Source organism: Neovison vison, chromosome 4 (assembly GCF_020171115.1).
Source record: "Neovison vison isolate M4711 chromosome 4, ASM_NN_V1, whole genome shotgun sequence".
Classification (NCBI taxonomy): domain Eukaryota; kingdom Metazoa; phylum Chordata; class Mammalia; order Carnivora; family Mustelidae; genus Neogale; species Neogale vison.
Genome location: NC_058094.1, coordinates 9,728,243 through 9,747,504, shown reverse-complemented (window position 1 = coordinate 9,747,504; position 19,262 = coordinate 9,728,243). Strand labels below are relative to the sequence as shown.

General features: G+C 45.1%; 1 protein-coding gene across 1 annotated transcript in view; it reads right to left on the bottom strand.

The window, feature by feature from the left end:
• HHLA1 (HERV-H LTR-associating 1) overlaps positions 1-19,262 on the bottom strand; it is a 33,710-nt gene that overhangs the window by 400 nt on the left and 14,048 nt on the right. Inside the window, exons 8-14 of the mRNA XM_044246959.1 lie at positions 18,935-18,991; positions 18,751-18,840; positions 16,054-16,302; positions 10,329-10,397; positions 9,921-9,995; positions 4,073-4,229; positions 973-1,055 (exon numbers count right to left, since the gene is read on the bottom strand). Of these exons, the coding sequence (XP_044102894.1) occupies positions 973-1,055; positions 4,073-4,229; positions 9,921-9,995; positions 10,329-10,397; positions 16,054-16,302; positions 18,751-18,840; positions 18,935-18,991 (780 nt within the window). The remainder of the gene's footprint in view (positions 1-972; positions 1,056-4,072; positions 4,230-9,920; positions 9,996-10,328; positions 10,398-16,053; positions 16,303-18,750; positions 18,841-18,934; positions 18,992-19,262) is intronic.

Genomic DNA, 19,262 nt, shown 5'->3' with positions numbered 1-19,262 from the left:
TTGCATGGAGATTTTTAAGGTGCAAGGACAAAAGAATAGCTATTTAAGTGTAAGTAGCTTGTAAAATTTCCTGCTCCCTCTGCTCATCCCGGCAAAGGGATATCTGTCTTTGACAACTGAGCAACCACCCCCCACCCAGAGCCTCCAACCCTAAATGCTTGGCCTTTGTGCTGCAGAATGAAGGTAATGTAAGTTCCACATAGCTCCATGACTTTTAGAAGGTCAGAGTCTTTTGACTGGATAGTCCAGGTAGATGGTCAGACCATTAGCTTGGAGACCAGCCAGGCCCCATCAGCCATTTTAGTCTGCGGGAGTGGGAGAAAAACAAAGTTTATGTCTGGCCTCTCTGAGTTAATGGGGCTTTGATGCCATTAGGTCCAGAAGAGGGTACCATCTACCCTACTCCTAGCACCTCATGATGCTTTCTTTATTTGTATTACTTGGAGAAGCCGGGCTGGCTCAGTCAGAGAGCACGTGACTCAGGTTGCGAGTTTGAGCCCCACATTGGGTATAGAGATTACTGAAAAATAATATCTTACACAAAAACAAGAACAAAAATAAGCTTTTTCTTGGATTATTTGTACTCATTTTGCTTTGGTCAGGAGTTTGAGTGTTTCTATTTGTTTGGTTTTTCTTTGTTCATTTGTATTTTTAGCTTATATGGGAATCAGGGAGGATAAAAAAGTTGCCTGAGATCATATAAAAAGCAAAATGGCTTGGTCGGGTTGACGCCTGCTTTTTTTCCTCTCTGTCTCTCTTTTTTTTTTTCTATACCTAATTGCAAACACTGAACTGTTAGTTGAAGAGTAATCAGAAATAACCTTCACTTTTCTTGTCTAACATTAATGAGGGCTACATGATCTGCACCTACTCTGACTGTCCCCCACGAAGGCAGGACAATCCGTGAGTTCTAGAGCCCTTTCATACAAAGCATTTATTGTCAAGCTACAACACGGTCAAGTGTGTACTCACTGTGGGAGTGGGACACCCTTTTCACCCTCTGACAGATGTATGTTGCATTCTTCAGAAACCAGGAATAGTATTGAAGACAGTACCTAAAGATTCCAATGAGAGTGGAAAGCGATTATCATCCCTTGTGGCGAATGGAAGACAGCCATCATTTAGAAAGTCATCCTGGCCAACTACTCACAACAAGGACCCCCTTTCCATCTTTACTGGGTGTGAGAGAAGAGGCAGAGGATGAGGCTGAGTGGGGAGAGGCTTAGACTTTGGAGTGAGAAAAGTGTATTTTTAGTCCTGGCCTCATTCCTCACTAGGATGTATGACTTCAGGCTGAGCACTCAGTCCTCTGGGCCTTAGATTTTTCATATGCATTCGAAAGGCAGTCCTAGGACCTACCCTCACAGGTGATCACCAGGATTAAGTGAACTAACATATGTCAAGTTCCCCAAATAGTCATTGCAGGTGCTCTGCAATGACTATGTTCATATATTTGTTTTTTGTGTGTGAGATGGGCTGAGAACACAGGGCTCTTACAGTTAGCAAGGAAGCAAATACTTGCAAAATAATGTCCTGCTCGTGGCTGGGGCTGCAGGGATGGCTCTGAAGGGCTTCCGTAAGAGAGCACCATGAACATCATTAGGAAGAAGGGCTTTCTGGGCAGGCTGTGCCGCTGGCTCCCTGTGGGACTCCGGGAATTCACCGCCCTGCCTCTCCCGTGCCAGGTGCATGAGGAGGTCGGGCTAAACACTTTCCCATTTCCCTCCTATCCCTACCACTCTGTGATTCTAGCATCCCCTGGGGAGCAACAAACTGAGTACAGCTAGCTGTAAAGATTCCCCAGGCTCCAGCACCCTCAATTTCCAGGACACCGTTAAATTAAGGAAACTAGAGCACAGAGATGCACTGATTTGCCTGAGGACTCACTGCCCTCAAGAGAGTGCGGATTTTCCCCCAGGTAATCCACTTCATGCCAGAACGCACTGCCATTCTAGTAAGATTATACCCATTTTGCAGAATAACAAACTGAGGCTCAGAGACACTACATGACTAGCCTACAGAGCTTGTAAGTCCAGAGCCTAAATTTAAACGCAGGTCGGCTTGGTTTCACCTTATACCCCATACAGTATTCTAAGCTACCCACTAGCTTTAAAATCCCAGTTCTGTGACCTAATCCTTAATCTCCCCTCAGCTAGCCTGAAGTGTGCAAGTGTGACAAGATGTTCTAAGACCCACAGACCAATTGCTTAGAAAGCTTCCAGAACAGAGAGGATACCAAACGACCCTGGGGAATATGGGTTCCACCTATTCTGAATGAAGGAGAAAGTGCACAGCGGGAAGAGCAGCTGGAGCTCTAGGGGGGAAAGTTCAAACTTGTTTGCAAGAGCTCGCCAGGTGCTTGAAGGAGCAAGGCTTTCCTGAAAACAGACCTATGCCTTCGCTGCAGCCACATTGCGCGTATCTCGGTGGACCTATGACATTCCAGGCTGCCTCTCACTTTTCATCTTTGTACTTGCTGTTCCTTTTGCCTGGAGTGGCCTCTCCCATTTCCTGCCTGGGAAGCTTCTATTCCCCCATCAGGCCCTATTAGTTAGTTCCCTGGGGCCCTATGGGGCATATTGGGATCTGCTACAGTGCTTGTCCTACTGTTTCGGAATTTCTCTGTGTGGCCAGCTTTCCCATTCAAGCATGATTTTTTGATCACAGGGACTGTGTTGTTCAACACACACTGAGTAAAGCCAGTCTCCCACTCTGTTATTCTGAGCCTGTACTCATGTTTAGTATGAGATTATAGAGCAGTTCACTATTAAGTAAAATACAGGAAAGAAAAGGGATAAGCTCAGGTTCCTCCATGCTTCATTTCTCTAAATTTTAACTTAAAACTCCTCTCTGGACACTTATGCTTTCCCCATTTTATCCTTCCCCCTGGCATTTGCAATATATATTTTTTAAATGTGATTTTTCTCCAAGGGGATACTAGGAATAAGTACTGCCTCTGGGTATGACTCGGTTCTGTCCCCTACGATGTCATATTTTAATTTGGGTTTATGACCATTTCTTCCTCCCAACTATGAAATCCTCAATTTCTGGGCCTGTGTCTGATTCAACTCTCAATTCCCATGGCTCAGCACTGTGTATAACAGGTGACCAGGAGAGACTCAAATCATCGTTGATTTGAAAAGTTCCTGGCGGAGGGTCTGATAGTGGGCTGATCATGTTGCAAGAATTTTCTCTTTTAGGATGAGCCTACGTGGTGGGGACATGCTTCCACATCACTTGCTCACACCTTGGGTCTGTGGACCTTTCTCATTTCCCTCTCTGGGAGGAGGAAACACTCCCTCAAACACTGATTGAGCGGTCCAAGACCAGGATGTAATGGAAAGTGGTTTTAAACCTGGACTTGAGGCTCAGAGCCAGTGGGTGATGGAGGTTTGAAAAGCTGAAGAGTCATGAATGGACTTGGAAAGGAATATTAAAGATCTGGGAGATTGGCCCCAGACCACTGGAGCAGAAGTGGTCATCCATGTTTGTTTGGTTCTGGGTTTATAGCCAAGACAAACTGCAGAAGAAGGAAAAGAATGTCTGCACTAGAGGGCAAGAAACTATTACCATGTCTAGAACTTCTAATATGAAGCAGGGTCTGCCTTCTAAATTTCATTTTACGATCTTCTCATTTGACCAGCAAATGACTTCTAGGGATTTAGAAAGAGCTGGGGTATAGATGGACATTGTCCTCCAACTACTCAGTTCTGGCAGATGTCACCAGGCTAAGGCTGAGAGGGCTCCAGGATCACTGGAAGTCCTGTGTGGTCACTCCACCAGGTAGTACTCAGCTGGGCTCAATTCACATCAACTTAGCTGACCTCCACTCGCCTCAGCTGCCCTTGCTGTGTCTGGCCCTGAAATGGGTTCCAGGGACCCAGAAATAAATGAGGTTCCATCATGGCTCTCAAGGAGGAGATGGTCTAGTAGAAGACCCTCCAGAGAGTCTATTCCTTGAGGTACCCCTATCATTTGCCTGTTCCCGGCCACCTGTGGCCTGCAGAGAAGCCACACAGCATAGGCAGCCCCAAAATGCTGACAGTGGAAAGGGACACCTGGTTCTGGTTACCTCATGGCCTCTGCTCTAGCCTCTCTCTTCTGGCTCATGCAGAGGCATTGCTGGAAAAAGCGGCACAGCTCCATCAGGCAAGGGTTGAACTTCTGGATGGCCAAGGTGAGGGGAGCGGCAGTGATGGCCCGCTCTTCAAGGAGCAGCTCAGGACACCCTGGAAGATACAATCCCAGAACACTGACATCAACAAGGATTTAGCAAGCATTTTCCCTCTGTTTGTTACCGTGCTTGATGGATAGAGTCCTGGCCCTGATCTCAGGTGGCTCTGAGACAGACAGACAATGTTGCTTCTTCAGTGCCTGGGAAAGCTGTTGGGAGAGTCCGACAGACAGGTGGAGTAAGGTGGGGTCCAGTTCCCGGGGGGAAATCAGAGGTGGTCTCACTGACAGCAAATACTAAAAAGGGATCTAAAACATTAGACAGAAGTGGGTCAGGTGGAGCTATTTCCAGTGGAAGAGATAGAGTATGTGGGGACCTAGCCTCAAGCAAGGGGACGGTTTGCTGATAGGGAAATGGAGAATAATTAGATGATACAGAGGGTGTGTGTGTGCACGTGCGTGCATGTGTGTGTGTGTGTAGACATAGGTGTGCATGCATATGTGTGAGTCTATGCACACATGGATATATGCATTTTGCATGTGTGGATGGGCATATGTATAGGCTGTGCAAGTAGATGGGTGTGAGTTGCCTGAAGATCACTGGGAGAACTTAAGGAGACAATGTATACAAAGCATGCTGCAAACTTCCTGCTATGGAATAAATGACAAATAATAGTTATTATTACTGATTTATTAAAAATGTATTGAACAGGATATCTGGATGGCTCCATCGGTTGAACGTCTGACTCTTGATTTCCACTCAGGTCGTGATCTCAGGGTCCTGGTTCAAGCCCCATGGTGGACTCCCCTCTCAGTGTGGAGCCTGCTTGGGATTCTCTCTCTCTCCTTCTCCCTCTGCCCCACTCTGCCCCACCTCAACAAAATGTATTCAGCATTCACTACATGCTGGGTGCTCACAGACCAAAGGATACAACAACTCATAAACACAAGGAAAAGAGACAGAGTGCCTGGGTGTCTCAGTCAGTTAAGTGGCGGACTCTTGGTTTCAGCTTAGGTAATGATCTTGGTGTCCTCAAATTAAGCCCATATCCCCTGTTTGGTGGGGAGTCTGCTTAGGGCTTCTCCCTCACCCTCTCCCCCTGCTCTCTTTCTCTCCCTCAAATAAATAAATCAATCTTTAAAAAAAAGGAAAAGAGGCTTCCTCTTGCAGGGTGCAACTTCTAGTGATTTGAAGGTTATATTAGGATGTTGATAATGATCTTCTAACAAAGCATTACTAGTTACTATCAAGAAAAATGATCTAAAGCCTGGAAATAAGTTCTGGGTACTATCTAGCAGATACTGTGGGGATTTTCTGGTTCCATAAGAGTGTGTATCTTTGATTGACTGATTGAGTTGGTGGTTTTGCAACTCTGAAGAGGTTCAATGACTCTTATCGGAGAGCAAAACAAGTAATTCCTGCCGGTGAGCAAGGTGCATGAATTTTGTCTGGTAAAGATGCAATTGGTTTTTGTCTAGTGAGAAGAAAAAGAATTCTTTGCTGTGGGATATCAGTTAGTAAATTCACATCCAAAATCCTAGGACTAACTATAAAAATCCCTGTCCCTCAAACTCTCCACGAAGCCAGTCTTCATTCATTCATTCATTAATGATTGAATAATATCTCTGACATGTACTAATTTCATATTTTTATGAATTATTTTCTTACCTTTTTGAAAATTATAATTGAGTAGTTTAAGATTTATTTACTTATTTCTACATTTATCATTATTATTTTTCAAATGTTTAATTCCAGTATAGTCAACCTACAGCATGATACTAGTTTTAGGTGTACGATGTAGTGATTTGCCACTTCCATACATCATCCAGGGCTCACCAACACAAGTACATTCTTCATTAGATCTCCTGTTGCATCTGTGCTCCCCCTTCCCCACCTTCCCTCTGGCAACCAGCAGCTTATTCTCTATAGCTAGGACTATACTTTTTAGTTTATCTCCTTTTTCCCCCTTTTGTTTATTTGTTTTGTTTCTTAAATTTCACATAGGCATGAAATCAGATAGTATTTGTCTTTTTCGGACTGACTTATTTTGCTCAGCATTAAACTCTCGAGCTCTGTCCATGTTGTTGCAAATGGCAAGATTTCATTCTTTTCAGTGACTGATATTTCATTGTGTAAATATACTACATTTCCTTATCCATTCATCTATCAGTTATAAATTTACTAAAGTGGAGAGAGGGCTCATATGTTAGGGATAGGATTAGTTAAAAAAGGTAGGACAGAAATGTATTTTGAATTCTATCCTGAGCCAGTTAGAATAGTGAAACCTCCAGAATATTTATCAATTTTTGTAAATATGTTATGACTCTTTACTTTAACATTTATTACACACCCGGACTTAGGTGCTTTTCTAAGTTCTTTACAAACATGATTTCATTTAATTCTCATAAAATCACATAATGTAGGTATCTATTTTATACAAAAGGACACTGAGGGTCTGAGTGACTCTGTGGTTTGATCAGGTAGTGACTCTGGCAAGATCTGAGTCTGGAGCTCATACTAGCATGCTTTACTACTTGAACATCCTTAATGATGAAGTTCTAGAACCTAGGTGAGGTTCGGTGGGCTGAGGTCCGGAGCCAATGACCAAGAAAGAATTCTTGAGACATCTTTGGTGCAAAATGGTGGTTTATTAGAGCACGGGGACAGGACCCGTGGGCAGGAAGAGCTGCTGCTGCCCCGGGTTGTGAGGGTAGGCGTGTTATATACCTTGCGGTTGGGGGGAGGTGGTGAAGGGATGGGAGATTTCGACAGAGTTCTCACGTGCTAAGGTGGGCCTACAAGGTGCCGGAGGGAGTCCTTGCCCTTATGGCTTGATCAATGTCGTTTTTAGGTCAGGCATTAACATCAAGATAGTTGGGAGATTCTTAGTGGGGTATTATGACCCTGCTGTCATTTACATTCCCTTCTACCTCAGTCTCCTCCAGTTTATAGTGGGAAGGGGGACATTAGGGCTTCAGGAAATGAGAGTTATTTGCCTCTGGAAATTTGTGCTATTGATAAGGTAACCTCCCTCTTTAGATCTCCAGGACATCTGTAGAGCAAGGGAGATTCCTGTTCTGCAGGATTGCGATCCCTGCAAGTTAACTATTTATCGTTTTATGGCAGTCAGGGGTGCCTGAGGAATGCTACACATACACGGGTGAAGAGGGGGTGCAAGGCGCCAGCTTTTGCTTTGTCCTCAGCCAGTCTCCTGCTCCCTCATCACTTAACATTCCTGATGCTTGATTTCCATGCCCTTCTCCCCTTCCCAACCTCTCCCATGCTTCTCTAACTCAGAAAATGACGTTTATCCTCTCAATTGTTCACACTTGGCCATGATGTTTGGTTACCTCCTGCTGATCATTCCACCATCACATATCTTGATTCCTGAACACCATCCAAGTCTCCCTGATGAGTCAAGTCTCATACAACTAACTCCTAGTTGCAGCTCCCTTCATCTCTGGCTGTGGTTAGTACAGCCGTCTCCTTGCCGGTGGCCCTGCTCCTATCCTCCCCTCTTTGGTCTCCACTCTGCAGCCAGAGAAAGTTTTCTGCACCACAAATCTGGCCATGCCCCTTGTCTCAGAAGAGGCCCACACTTCTCCCATGGTTCTGGGGACCCACGGGCGACCCCCACCCCACCCCGGCCAGCGTCTGCTCCCTCGCTCCTCATCACTCCTTCTTGTAGCACCAGAATTCCAGGCACAAGGAATTTCTCAGCCCATGGGAATCTTCAGTCCTTTCCTGCCTCTGTGCCTTTGCATAAGCTGTGGCCCTGCTTGAAATGTATAGTTAGAGGCAACCCTGCTCAGATGCCTCTCTCTTTCTCAAGGAAAACCTCTTGAACAGTCCCTCCAGAGGGAGCTAATCTCCTCCCCTCTGGCTGCACGTAGCCTTGATCGCCTTTTCTCTTAAGAACATTACCAGTTTCTTCCTCAAATTACAATTGTTTCGTACAAACGAAGAATCTTGGGAGAGATAGCATACGCGGGTGGAGGGAGCACAGGCTTTGAAATTAGACAAACTAAGGCTCAAAATTTAGTTACTTTTTAACTGTAGTGCTCACTGAAATGGCTTAATGAAGATAACATTACCTACCTTGTGGAATTACTATGGAGTAAAAATAGGCTTAGCACAGTGCCTGGGAAACAGTAGGACCTCAATATTCACGGAATGGATGAATGAGTCAGTCTCAAAGGATTTGTGGGTATGGTTTCTTTGTGAATGGGAAGAATCATTTGCCGGAAGTTGTCAAAACCCTTTACTTTAGACTTAGATTTCTTATTGGATGGATGGATGGGTAGACAATGGATGGACAGAAAGAGAGAGAGACAACAGATAGAGCCGTGTAAGTAGACATAAATACAGATAGTTATATACTCAGCTTGTTTTCCAAAATTTGGTCTGAAAACCAAGTTGGCCCCCCTCTGCACCACCAACCTCTGGGGGAAACATGGCTATAATATCTTTCGGCAGTATAATCAAGGCTTTGTGTCTGAAAGGCCCATTCACTGCAGGTTGGGAGTAGGGCTAAAGCAAATCTTCAGTTTATGAAAAAAGAGACTGTGTCGTCTCCAGGAATTTAATAATCCCTGCTGACAGACTCCTGGATGGTGCAGGAACATTCAGGAAACGGGCATAGAAAAGCATCCAGGAGTGGGAGGGCCCTGAAGATTCAACCAGCTTTGGAGGACTCATTCTGTATCAATTTCTGTCTTCTGGGACAGAAAGCAAGAGAGGGAAGCAACCAAAAATGGGGGGGAAAAAAAAAGCGGCATTTTTTTCTGACCCTCTGTGAGGAGACCACTGAGGGTTTTGAAGGGGCGGTGGGGGATGGGAGGTTGGGGAACCAGGTGGTGGGTATTCGAGAGGGCACGGATTGCATGGAGCACTGGGTGCGGTGCAGAAACAATGAATACTGTTACGCTGAAAAGAAATAAAAAATTAAAAAAAAAAAAAAAAACAGCCATAAACCCAGGACATGGTTTCCTCTAGAATTCCATTGAAATTAAGTGTCAGGGACGGGGAAGGCAACAAGTCCTTTAAAATGCAACAAAAGTAGCTGTGCCTCGGTGGCGCATTGGGTGAAGTGTCTGCCTTCGGCTCAGGTCATGATCTAAGTGTCCTGGGATGGAGCCCTGCGTTCGGCTGCCTGCTCAGCAGGGAGCCTGCTTCTTCCTCTCCCTCTGCTCCTTCCCCCACTCCCACACGCGCATGCCCTCTTTTTCTCTCCAATAAATAAATACCATCTTTAAAAAATAAATAAATAAAATGCAACAAAAGTAAACTGCACCCAGCAAATGGGGATTGAATTTTGGAGTCATCCGTTCCTCCTCCTGCTGCCTCCGCTGACATCAGGCTCATGAAAAGAACAGCCTCTGTTTGCAAAGCACACAGTGCCTTGCTCAATAGGTATTCACTTGATAAACGCTGATTGGATTAAGTTATGTGGAGCTCTGTAGTTCCAAATCACTTCCACACATATTATCTTACTCAATACAAAGCCATGGGGGAATAAAGACAGTTTTAGTGCCCACAATAATTGTTATTATTCTAGCTTCCCAGTTGAGGAAGCTGAATTCCCGAAGCCCAGTGCTGGAGACCCCCTCCCCAGTAAATGGTAGAGCTAGAATTTAATCCCAGCAGTCTGAATCTAAATTTAATCAAAGAAACCTCTTTTTATTTCACGATACAACCTTGTTCCAAACAAACAAGAGCAACAGAGCAGCAGGCTGCCGGTACGTACTTGAGACTTGGTGGAGTCCCAGGACCAAGGTTGGCTCTTCTTTAGGGGTAAGTGGCCATGCTGTAGGGAGGTCACCTGCAAGGGGCATGAATGGCCATGCAAAAGTCAGCATGAACTAGCCTTGGGTGCTAACACAGGACGAAGGAATAGGAGCACTTTAAGGATAAAGCATTCTCAAAGTCTATAGGGAATTGTAGCCAAGAAAAGGAAGAGCTTTATGCAAATCATGGGGTAATTTAACAACATAGCAAGGCTTTTAAACTACTTCGCCTGCCTCTTTCCCTACTAGAACCAATGAAGTCCAACGCCCAGCTTAGTCAGCCTCCTGGCACCCTTGTTCCTCTACCCTGAGCCCCTACACCAAAGCCATGAGGTATTGGGTTTCTCTTTCCAGCTAAACCTTCTTACCTGTCTGTGGATATTTCGGGGCAGGTGCCTTGGTTGGACTCGGGGTTCGTGTGCCACGGGTGGAGGTTCCTGGGATGAAGTGAGGGAGAGGTAAGCCTGGGATTTTTTCTTGGGGTGCCTTATGGGGAGAGGAAGCCCCATGCCACTAGTCCTGCCCTAGTTAACCAGTGGTGGTTATTAAGTCAGGTACCCGGCAGGGAGGTGAGGATACAGAACTGAGTTAAGAGATAAAACCTGCAGTGGAGGCTCATCAAGTAGAGGAGGAAACCGGCAAGTCCCAGGGGTAGCTGTGATACATTTGTGTCGGATGCCACTGGAAATCAGCTAATCCTTGTAAGAAGTGATGAAATGCATGGGAGATGCGTGGCGTGGCCCAGGCAAGGAGCAACCACGGCTGCTGCTCGGTGAGGAAAATGAGGCTTTTCACTCATCTGAGTCAGTGCACACACTCACTCCATCTCCACCCTGATAAACTGTCATCTTCCTGATAGAGCATGGGCTCATCTTAGCAATTCTTCTGATCATTCGTAAAGTCCTGGTTTAAGGACCACTTCAGGATGTGATCTTTGCTGTCAGGATCCTGGTCCCTGGCAAAACTAGCAAAGCAGCCTCCTTGTAGGGGTGATGGCCTACAGGTGGGAGATGGGACAGGTCATTTCACTCGTGTGATGAGGTGGGAGAGGAGAAGAGGGGTGAGGCCGACCTGCACGGGATGGAGAAGATGGAGGCTGAGGGCAGATGATGTCTCTGAGACACAAGAAAAAGCGGTTACCAAGGTGAACAAAGAGCGTAAGAGCAGAGCAAAGAGCATAAGCAAAGCCCCAGACAAGCGAGCGGTAGGCGTTTGCCATGGGCTGAGAGTGTCCTGGGTGCCACGTGCTGAGCTGAGCGCCTTATTGAAGCCCCTAATTCAATCCTCACAGCCACTCTGAAGGTAGGTGTCACCTCCCCTATTTCTAAAGGTGAAGAAGCCAGGACTGAGAGAGATCACGAGAACTACCCAAGGACAGACAGCGTAGGTGAGTCAGGATTTCAACCTTGCTGTGTCTGGAATCAAGACCAGAGTGCATAGCCTCAGGGCTGTGCTGGCCGCTGATATTCTACCAGTCAAACCCCAATGTGGTAGCTTTTACTTTTCCTATGTAACCATGAGAGATATTTCCTTGATGACAGCTGTCAAAATTACATTCCCAGATCTGTTGGTGCAATTGATTTTGAGCCTAGAGTCAAGACTTTGCCTTTATACCCTCTGTTTCTTAAGAAATTTAGGTGGGTCAGCATATGTTTCCTGAATGGTATATTTCATGGAACAGGAGATTAAAGATTCAGGCTCTTAAGGAGAGGGAGGACGATCAAGGGAATGGACACTAAGCACAGTAATAAGGAGTCTTACGATCTACTGACTGCGGTGAGCTTGAAAGAAGGGCCTCTAGCTGCAGGTGCCAGAGAAAGTGATTTTAAAAAGAAATGTACCACAAATCAGTGAAACCATATGATAACTGACTCTCTCTGCTTGACTTATTTCACTCAGCATAATCTCTTCCAGTCCCGTCCATGTTGCTACAAAAGTTGGGTATTCATCCTATCTGATGGAGGCATAATACTCCATAGTGTATATGGACCACATCTTCCTTATCCATTCGTCCATTGAAGGGCATCTTGGTTCTTTCCACAGTTTGGCGACCGTGGCCATTGCTGCTATAAACATTGGGGTACAGATGGCCCTTCTTTTCACTACATCTGTATCTTTGGGGTAAATACCCAGGAGTGCAATGGCAGGGTCATAGGGAAGCTCTATTTTTAATTTCTTGAGGAATCTCCACACTGTTCTCCAAAGAGGCTGTACCAACTTGCATTCCCACCAACAGTGTAAGAGGGTTTCCCTTTCTTCACATCCTCTCCAACACATGTTGTTTCCTGTCTTGCTAATTTTGGCCATTCTAACTGGTGTAAGGTGATATCTCAATGTAGTTTTAATTTTAATCTCCCTGATGGCTAGTAAAAAAAAAAATGCAATAAAGCTTTTTTGTTTGATTACACGAATAGAAAATACAGAGTGAAGGAAAGTAAAAATCTTATCTACTTCCCAGATGTAGTCAATGTTAATATGTTGTGAACTTCTTTTTAGTCTCATTTTGTTTTACTTTCTATTTTCTGTGTATATTTTTTACACACAAGTAAATACATAGATACATAGACTTAGGATCACATTTGACAACTTTTTTCTTGCTTTTTATAACTCAGGCCTTCCTTATAGTACATGATTACATATTAATGTACATATCATTATATTTGTGTGTGTAATTAACAGGTATGCCACATTACATTGCATATATACTGTATATGCAATTAATGTAATAATATTAATACATACTAATACCATGCCAAAAAGGCAGTCTGGAGAGAACAGTATTGGCTCCTAGTGGTCATTTGTTTGATGGACAGTGAAAAAGGGAAAAGAAGAAATTAGAAATTTTTTAAAAAAGATTTATTTATTCATTTGACAAAGAGAGAGATCACAAGTAGGCAAAGAGGCAGGCAGAGAGAGAGGGGGAAGCAGGCTTCCTGCTGAGCAGAGAGCCCGATGCAGGGCTTGATCCCAGGGCCCTGAGATCATGACCTGAGCCGAAGGCTGAGGCTTAACCCACTGAGCCACCCAGGTGCCCCGAAGAAATTGGAAATTTCTGAAGTGCCAAGGTGGCTCAGCCAGTTAAGCATCTGCCTTCAGCTTAGGTCCTGATCCCAGAGTCCTGGGATCGAGTCCCTCATCAGGCTGCCTACTCAGTGGGGAGTCTGTTTCCCCCTCTCCCCTGCACTTGCCTGTGCTCTCTCTGTCTCTCTCTCTAATAAGTAAGTAACAGCTTTTAAAAATATATTTAAAAAAGAAATCAGAAATTTCTAAATGGGCACATAAAAGAGGACACCTAGCAGAGAAAGGGTGTGGAAGATTCCTGCAAAGAGGGAGTTTTCCTTCCTTCATTCATTCAAGGTAGAAAGAAAAGGGTTGGAATAAAGAAAAGGAAGAGTGAGTTCACTTTATGATTATTAATTATGATGCTAACTTGGGTTTTACAACTTTTCTGTGCGTTGTATTTCAAAAATTCAGGAAACGTTTTAAAGACAGAGTGCTAAATTTAATTTAGAAATGGGGAGTGAGCATCCTCTCTTACCTGAGGTTGAGTGGGTCTGGGAGGGGCTGCCGTGGGTGGCCGCTGTCCTAGCTGGAGGCCTGGGAAAGCTCCTTGTGGCCGTGGCCCCTGCAGGAGATGACGGTGTGGAGGACAGTGTTTCCCAGGGAGGCCCTGCAGGTGCCCAGGGCATGGGTAGTGTGGGAGTCCACGCCTGACTGCTGGTTGTCACCCATGGGGTCCTGGCCACCCTCCTGGTAGCTGCACCTGGGACAGTAATAGGTCACTTACATTCTTGACCCTTTTGATTCAGGTATAAAATTACCAAAACAATGAATTGTTATCAAAGGGAAAATGCTTTGTGCATGCATAAAACAGGTAATTCAGGGACCTAAGTTCTACCTTGAGCTAGAATAAATGGACCAAAGTAAGCTTTATTTTCCTAACTACTTATTTTAAAAAAGAAACCTCCAAATTCCTTAGACATCCAATAGCAAGCTCTCTCAAAGTTCAGAGCATGTTTCTCATCAAATGACCCAGTGAAATTGTTATGGCGTTTGAGGTGAAGAGACCAGAGGGGAAACTGTTCCTGCCTCTCCCATGTTGTGACTTTAGGGGCAAGTGGCTTCACTTTTTTTTTAGCTTTCCCCTTAAAACGGGGATGATCATAATGCTAACAACAATAATGCAGTATCACAGGATTGGGACGAAGGCCAATCTTCCCTAGCAGTTCTTTTAAACAATTCTATAGGTTCTCTCATTCATTTCCATAGTAGGTATGAAAATGAGTTTTTTTTCAGTTTTTTAAAACTAACCCTCTTGGAAAATTTTAAATCTGTATGTTAAGTTAGGAACGATTGCCATCTTTAAAATATTCAAGTTTCTCGGGAAGCCTGGGTGGTTCACTGAGTTAAGACTCTGCCTTCATGGGGCGCCTGGGTGGCTCAGTGGGTTAAGCCGCTGCCTTCGGCTCAGGTCATGATCTCAGGGTCCTGGGATCGAGTCCCGCATCGGGCTCTCTGCTCAGCAGGGAGCCTGCTTCCTCCTCTCTCTCTCTGCCTGCCTCTCTGCCTACTTGTGATCTGTCTTGTCAAATAAATAAATAAAATCTTTAAAAAAAAAAAAAAAAGACTCTGCCTTCAGCTCAGGTCATAATCTCAGGGTCCTGGGATGGAATCCCGCATCGGGCTCTCTGCTCAGCAGGGAGCCTGCTTCCCCCTCTCTCTCTGCCTGTCTCTCTGCTTACTTGTGTTCTCTCTCTGTGTCAAATAAATAAATAAAATCCTTAAAAAAAATCAAGTTTCTCATCCAGAATGTGTTATATTGTTTTATTTATTTAAATATGCCTTCTTACTCTCCCTAAAGTTTTATAGTTTTTCATATATAAAACCCAACAATTTTCCTGCTAGGTATATAGCTAAGTATTCTATGATTTTTCTTGCCACTAGCAATCATATCATTTTTTTTTTCATATTATTCTGGGAAACTTTCTAATTATGCAGAACAGTCACGATACTGGAGTGTACTGAGGGGTTTCTGGTTAGTGACATTGACTGCTTTTCCACATTCTTGTTTTCCTGCCTGCTGGACTCGGATGAGTTCTCACCTCCTCCAGGAAGCCCCCTGCTGGGCTCGCCAGGACAACAGCTCTTTGTAAGGTAGACTATAACTATCAATTTACTTGCTCGTGTCTCCCTCCCCTGTCTGTGCACTCAGGAATGAAAGGGAACCTTGATAGAGCTGTGCTTTTAGCAGCTAGCCTGGAGTCTGGTATTAAATTCATGTCTCGATGAGTAAATGATTGAATGAATGAATTCTATGACTCTGGTCCCTTGTCGGAACTCATTGAGACAGTATTGGCTTTTAATGAAAGCGTTATCTCTGTTGTATCTTATTTCCAAATAGCATGAGCTTGTCTTTTCGTCTTCTATGACAACACTACTGATGGCGCCCACAAAGATAGTGGGGAAGGAGGAACTCGCTGGCTGGCCTGCCACGTGTGGCGGCTCTCCGTGCTAGCTTCAAGTCATTAACATACTCTTGGCATCATTATCTAGTCAGCTACAAATTCACCTAACTCTATCATAAGATGTTTTTTAATTTAATTTTATATTTTCAGTGTTCCAAGATTCCTTTTTCATGCACCAAACCCAGTACTCCATGCAATATGTGCCCTCCTTAATACCCACCACCATTCCACCACACAGGGTTCATTTCAGGAGAGACATTGCTAAATGCTTTGCTGAAACAAAAATACATCATGGTACAATACACTTCACTTATGTAAGACATTCTTATTGGGGGATGCTGGGTGAAGGGGATCGGGGAGCTCTCTGTACTATTTTTATCATGTCTTGTGAGTCTTAAACTATTTCAAAATAAGAAAAATCATACAAATAAATGTTGGCAGGATCTTATGCCAAAGATGCTCACTGCCTTTGCTTGTCTGTATCAAACTCACACTGGCTAATGTCGATCTCTAATTTCAGGGATGCTGAAGAAGAAAGGATCGATGGAAAAAAGATAAAGGAAGGGCTTCACTTATTTATGTGAGGGAGACGCAGGACAGGAAGGGAAAGGGTGAGTAGTCTCCTTACCCAAGGCTGGGAGGGTGGGAGAGGGACCACCCTGCGTGGCCATGGCTGTGGCCCTGGCGTGGAGCTTGGAAAGCCTGTTCGTGCTCACGGCCGGCTCTCCCTCTGCAGGAGGAGTTGTCTCTGTCCAGGGAGAGGTCCCTGGAGCAGGTGCCCTGCTGCTCTGGGCTCTGTGCAGGGGGCTTGTCCTTGGTAGTGTCTGCTGGCTCGTGGATGTGAATTTTGAAGTCACAGCTGTGCCCCTGGGAGCTGTACGTTCAGGGAGATGGTCAAAGGCAGGTTTTATATGCTTGACACTTGGAGTACAGACTTGTCAAGCCACTGAAAGATTGTTGGACAGCAAACGTACTGAACGCAGAAATTTAAACCTTACTTGGAACAATACCATATGTCACCAAAGAGGAGTGTTTCTTTTGGAACAGCAAAGGAAGCTAAAATACCAGTTTCCAAAAACACTCTGCGGGGAAGCTCTGTGAACAGAATGCAAAGCTGTCAGACCGCAAAGTACCATGCATTCGACATGTTTCCTGACAGAACCCGAATTCATCCAGGCCCTTTGCCCAGCTCACAGCCCTCAGCCCCTTGATGGCACTTTTTCCTAGAAGAGGGACAGGGTGGCTTCATGTTCCCTGTGCATGTGACTAGAGACCAGAAGCGGAATTTAGGGACATCAGAAGCTGCTGGGCAGAAGCTGTCTGAAAGACAGGTAGGTCACAGCTAAGGTAACAGGAAGGCTCAGTTTGGAGGGAGATCCAGCCGGTGCCCTTGGACGTTCCATGAAGACAGGGAGGAAGAGGCTCAAGTGTTCATTTGAGCTTCTAGCTCCCTTTGGGCAGCCTTTGCTGGTGACGGATGCATGTTAGGATGACAGGCTACCATGAGCACAAGGGTCCCCTCTTCTGGGTTGACCAGGGCTGCGTAGACCAGTGGATTCCAGGCCCTACTTACCCCTTTGGCGGATCACTGTGCAGGGCACATCCTGTACAAGTCGTGTCCTCTTGCCTCATCTCTCTCTCCTGCTTCACTTATGGGGTCAGTAGTCCCCACACGCCTGAGAGCTCTGGTAGTTGTTTCCAAATCAGCTGGACATAGGGCTAAGTGCTTGACCTATGCTTGATCAAACCATCACTCAGCCAAGTGACTGGCTATCGAGCATACGTACTCCCCAAATACGTGTCCATTTGTCAAGTATTCTCTCTTCCCAGGCATCTGTCCTTCATAAGGGAGCACCAAGGGCAGGTACAATTGGGACTAGCCTGGGAAGTTCACAGGAAGACTAAAGAAATGACATTGACTCAATCCTCGGCTCTGTCCTCAGAATTGAGTGGGTTAAGGGAACCCACCAAATGCCCATTTCATCTCCACAACAAGAAGCCTCATTCCACACAAGTTGAGGATCCTTCCTCAGGTAAACTAAGATAAATAAACGTAATTCCAATAAACTCAAATCAAGGCAGCCCACTGAAGTGGAACTGGAGATTTATTGTAAATTTCACTTTACTCCAAGAAACGCTAATTAAAAACCTACTATGCTCAGTGTGCCATGCAAACACCCAGGGGGAGCAGACTGGGGGGCTGAAGGAGTTTGGGTGTCTGCCTTCAAGGGCCATTCAGTGAGGAGACACACATGGAAGGTCACCTGTGTTCCAACCTGGAGTAACACCGAGTCCGAATGATGGACTAGTGTCGTGTTATAGAGTCGTAGACGACAAAAGACAAATTTTGACTGGGAGATTTTGAGGAAAGAGGAGGCAGCCGCTGAGCTGGTGATTGACAGACAAACCGGGGCTCTGAAATATGGAAAAATAGGGAAGGAGTTCCAGGCCGAGTGAAGTGGCACAGGCATGCAGAGAGATGCCATCTGCGAGAAGAGACAGGAGCTTCAATGTCATTTTAGCAGAAGATTCAAGGAAAAAAAGAGCAGATGAGGCTGGGCATGTTGACAGAGCAGTGTATACTCCAGGCTAAGGTCTTTGGACCCTCTGTTCCTGACTTAGCTCTGAGTAGTGAGAAGACAAACCCACTTGTATTTTAAAGACTCTTGCTTTTGTGGCAATGGATGGACATTTTAAAGAAATATGAAACTGGGTCAAGGAAGACTAGTTCAGAGGCTACCTCAGGTCAAAGCTAGATGACAAGGACTGGAAGATTGCTAAGGTAATCACAGCAGCAGCAAATAATCTTGGAGGACCAGCCAGATTCCAGAAACTTTATTCAGCTTAAAGTGACAGTTAAGTGTAGGGGGCAAAAGCGAGCTCAAAGGTGGTTCCAAAAATACCACTTGTGCCAGGGAAAAGGCAAGCAGATGGGTGGGAGTGTGTGCAGAGAGGTAGAAGATGATTGGGTAGGGGCTGGGTATTGTAGAGTGGCAATGTCTAAAACAGGGTCACTAATTCAATTACCTACAAAAGACAGGTAGTTAATATGAGAAACAAGTGTCAGGCTATAGGGAGCAGAGAGGGCTATGGAAAAGAGGAAGGTGTCTCTCCTAATGGGTAGGATGGGAGCAGTGCCTACTCAGCTCCCGTGGAGTCACCATATCTTCTCTTATAAGAGAATCCAGAGATTAATTTTAATGGTTAAATCTTTTGGTTTTAGCACAGTGTAGCTAAATAAAATACCTGAGGGCAGCATTCGGTCTTCAGTTTGCTAGCTGGGACCTGGTTTGGAGACTATAGTAGGAGTGTGGGGGTTTCCACTCACCTAGAACACCAGACATGCTGCTGGTGAATGTGTAGTTGATAACAGGAGATTTCTCCGCCATCTCCCAGAAGTCAGAAAGATCCCTTCCTACAAAAACCACACCAACAGGATCGAATCTTGGGTTCACCTGCTAGAGGGTTCTGTTTAATTCTCAACTCCGAGAGCTTGTCTGATGGTTCACCTGACTTTCCTGTCATCACACAGATGAAGATGCAGTCCGATTCGTTTGTTTGACTCACTATAAGACAAACCAGTACACAAAACTTAGCAATGGGTCTGAAGCTATAGGTCTTTGGCTGAAATGAAAATTCAGCTAGAAATCCTTAGCTCAGGATGTTATAGAGAAATTTAAGGCTAACTCCTTACTTTTAAGAGAGCCCTGATTTTCTGGGTTTTTTGTTTTGTTTTGTTTTGTTTTGTTTTGGCGGGGGGATACAGTATAATGTAATGGCAAAGGGCACAGCCTGTGGGGTCAGCTTCTAGTGTTACAACATCAACTCTGCCATTTA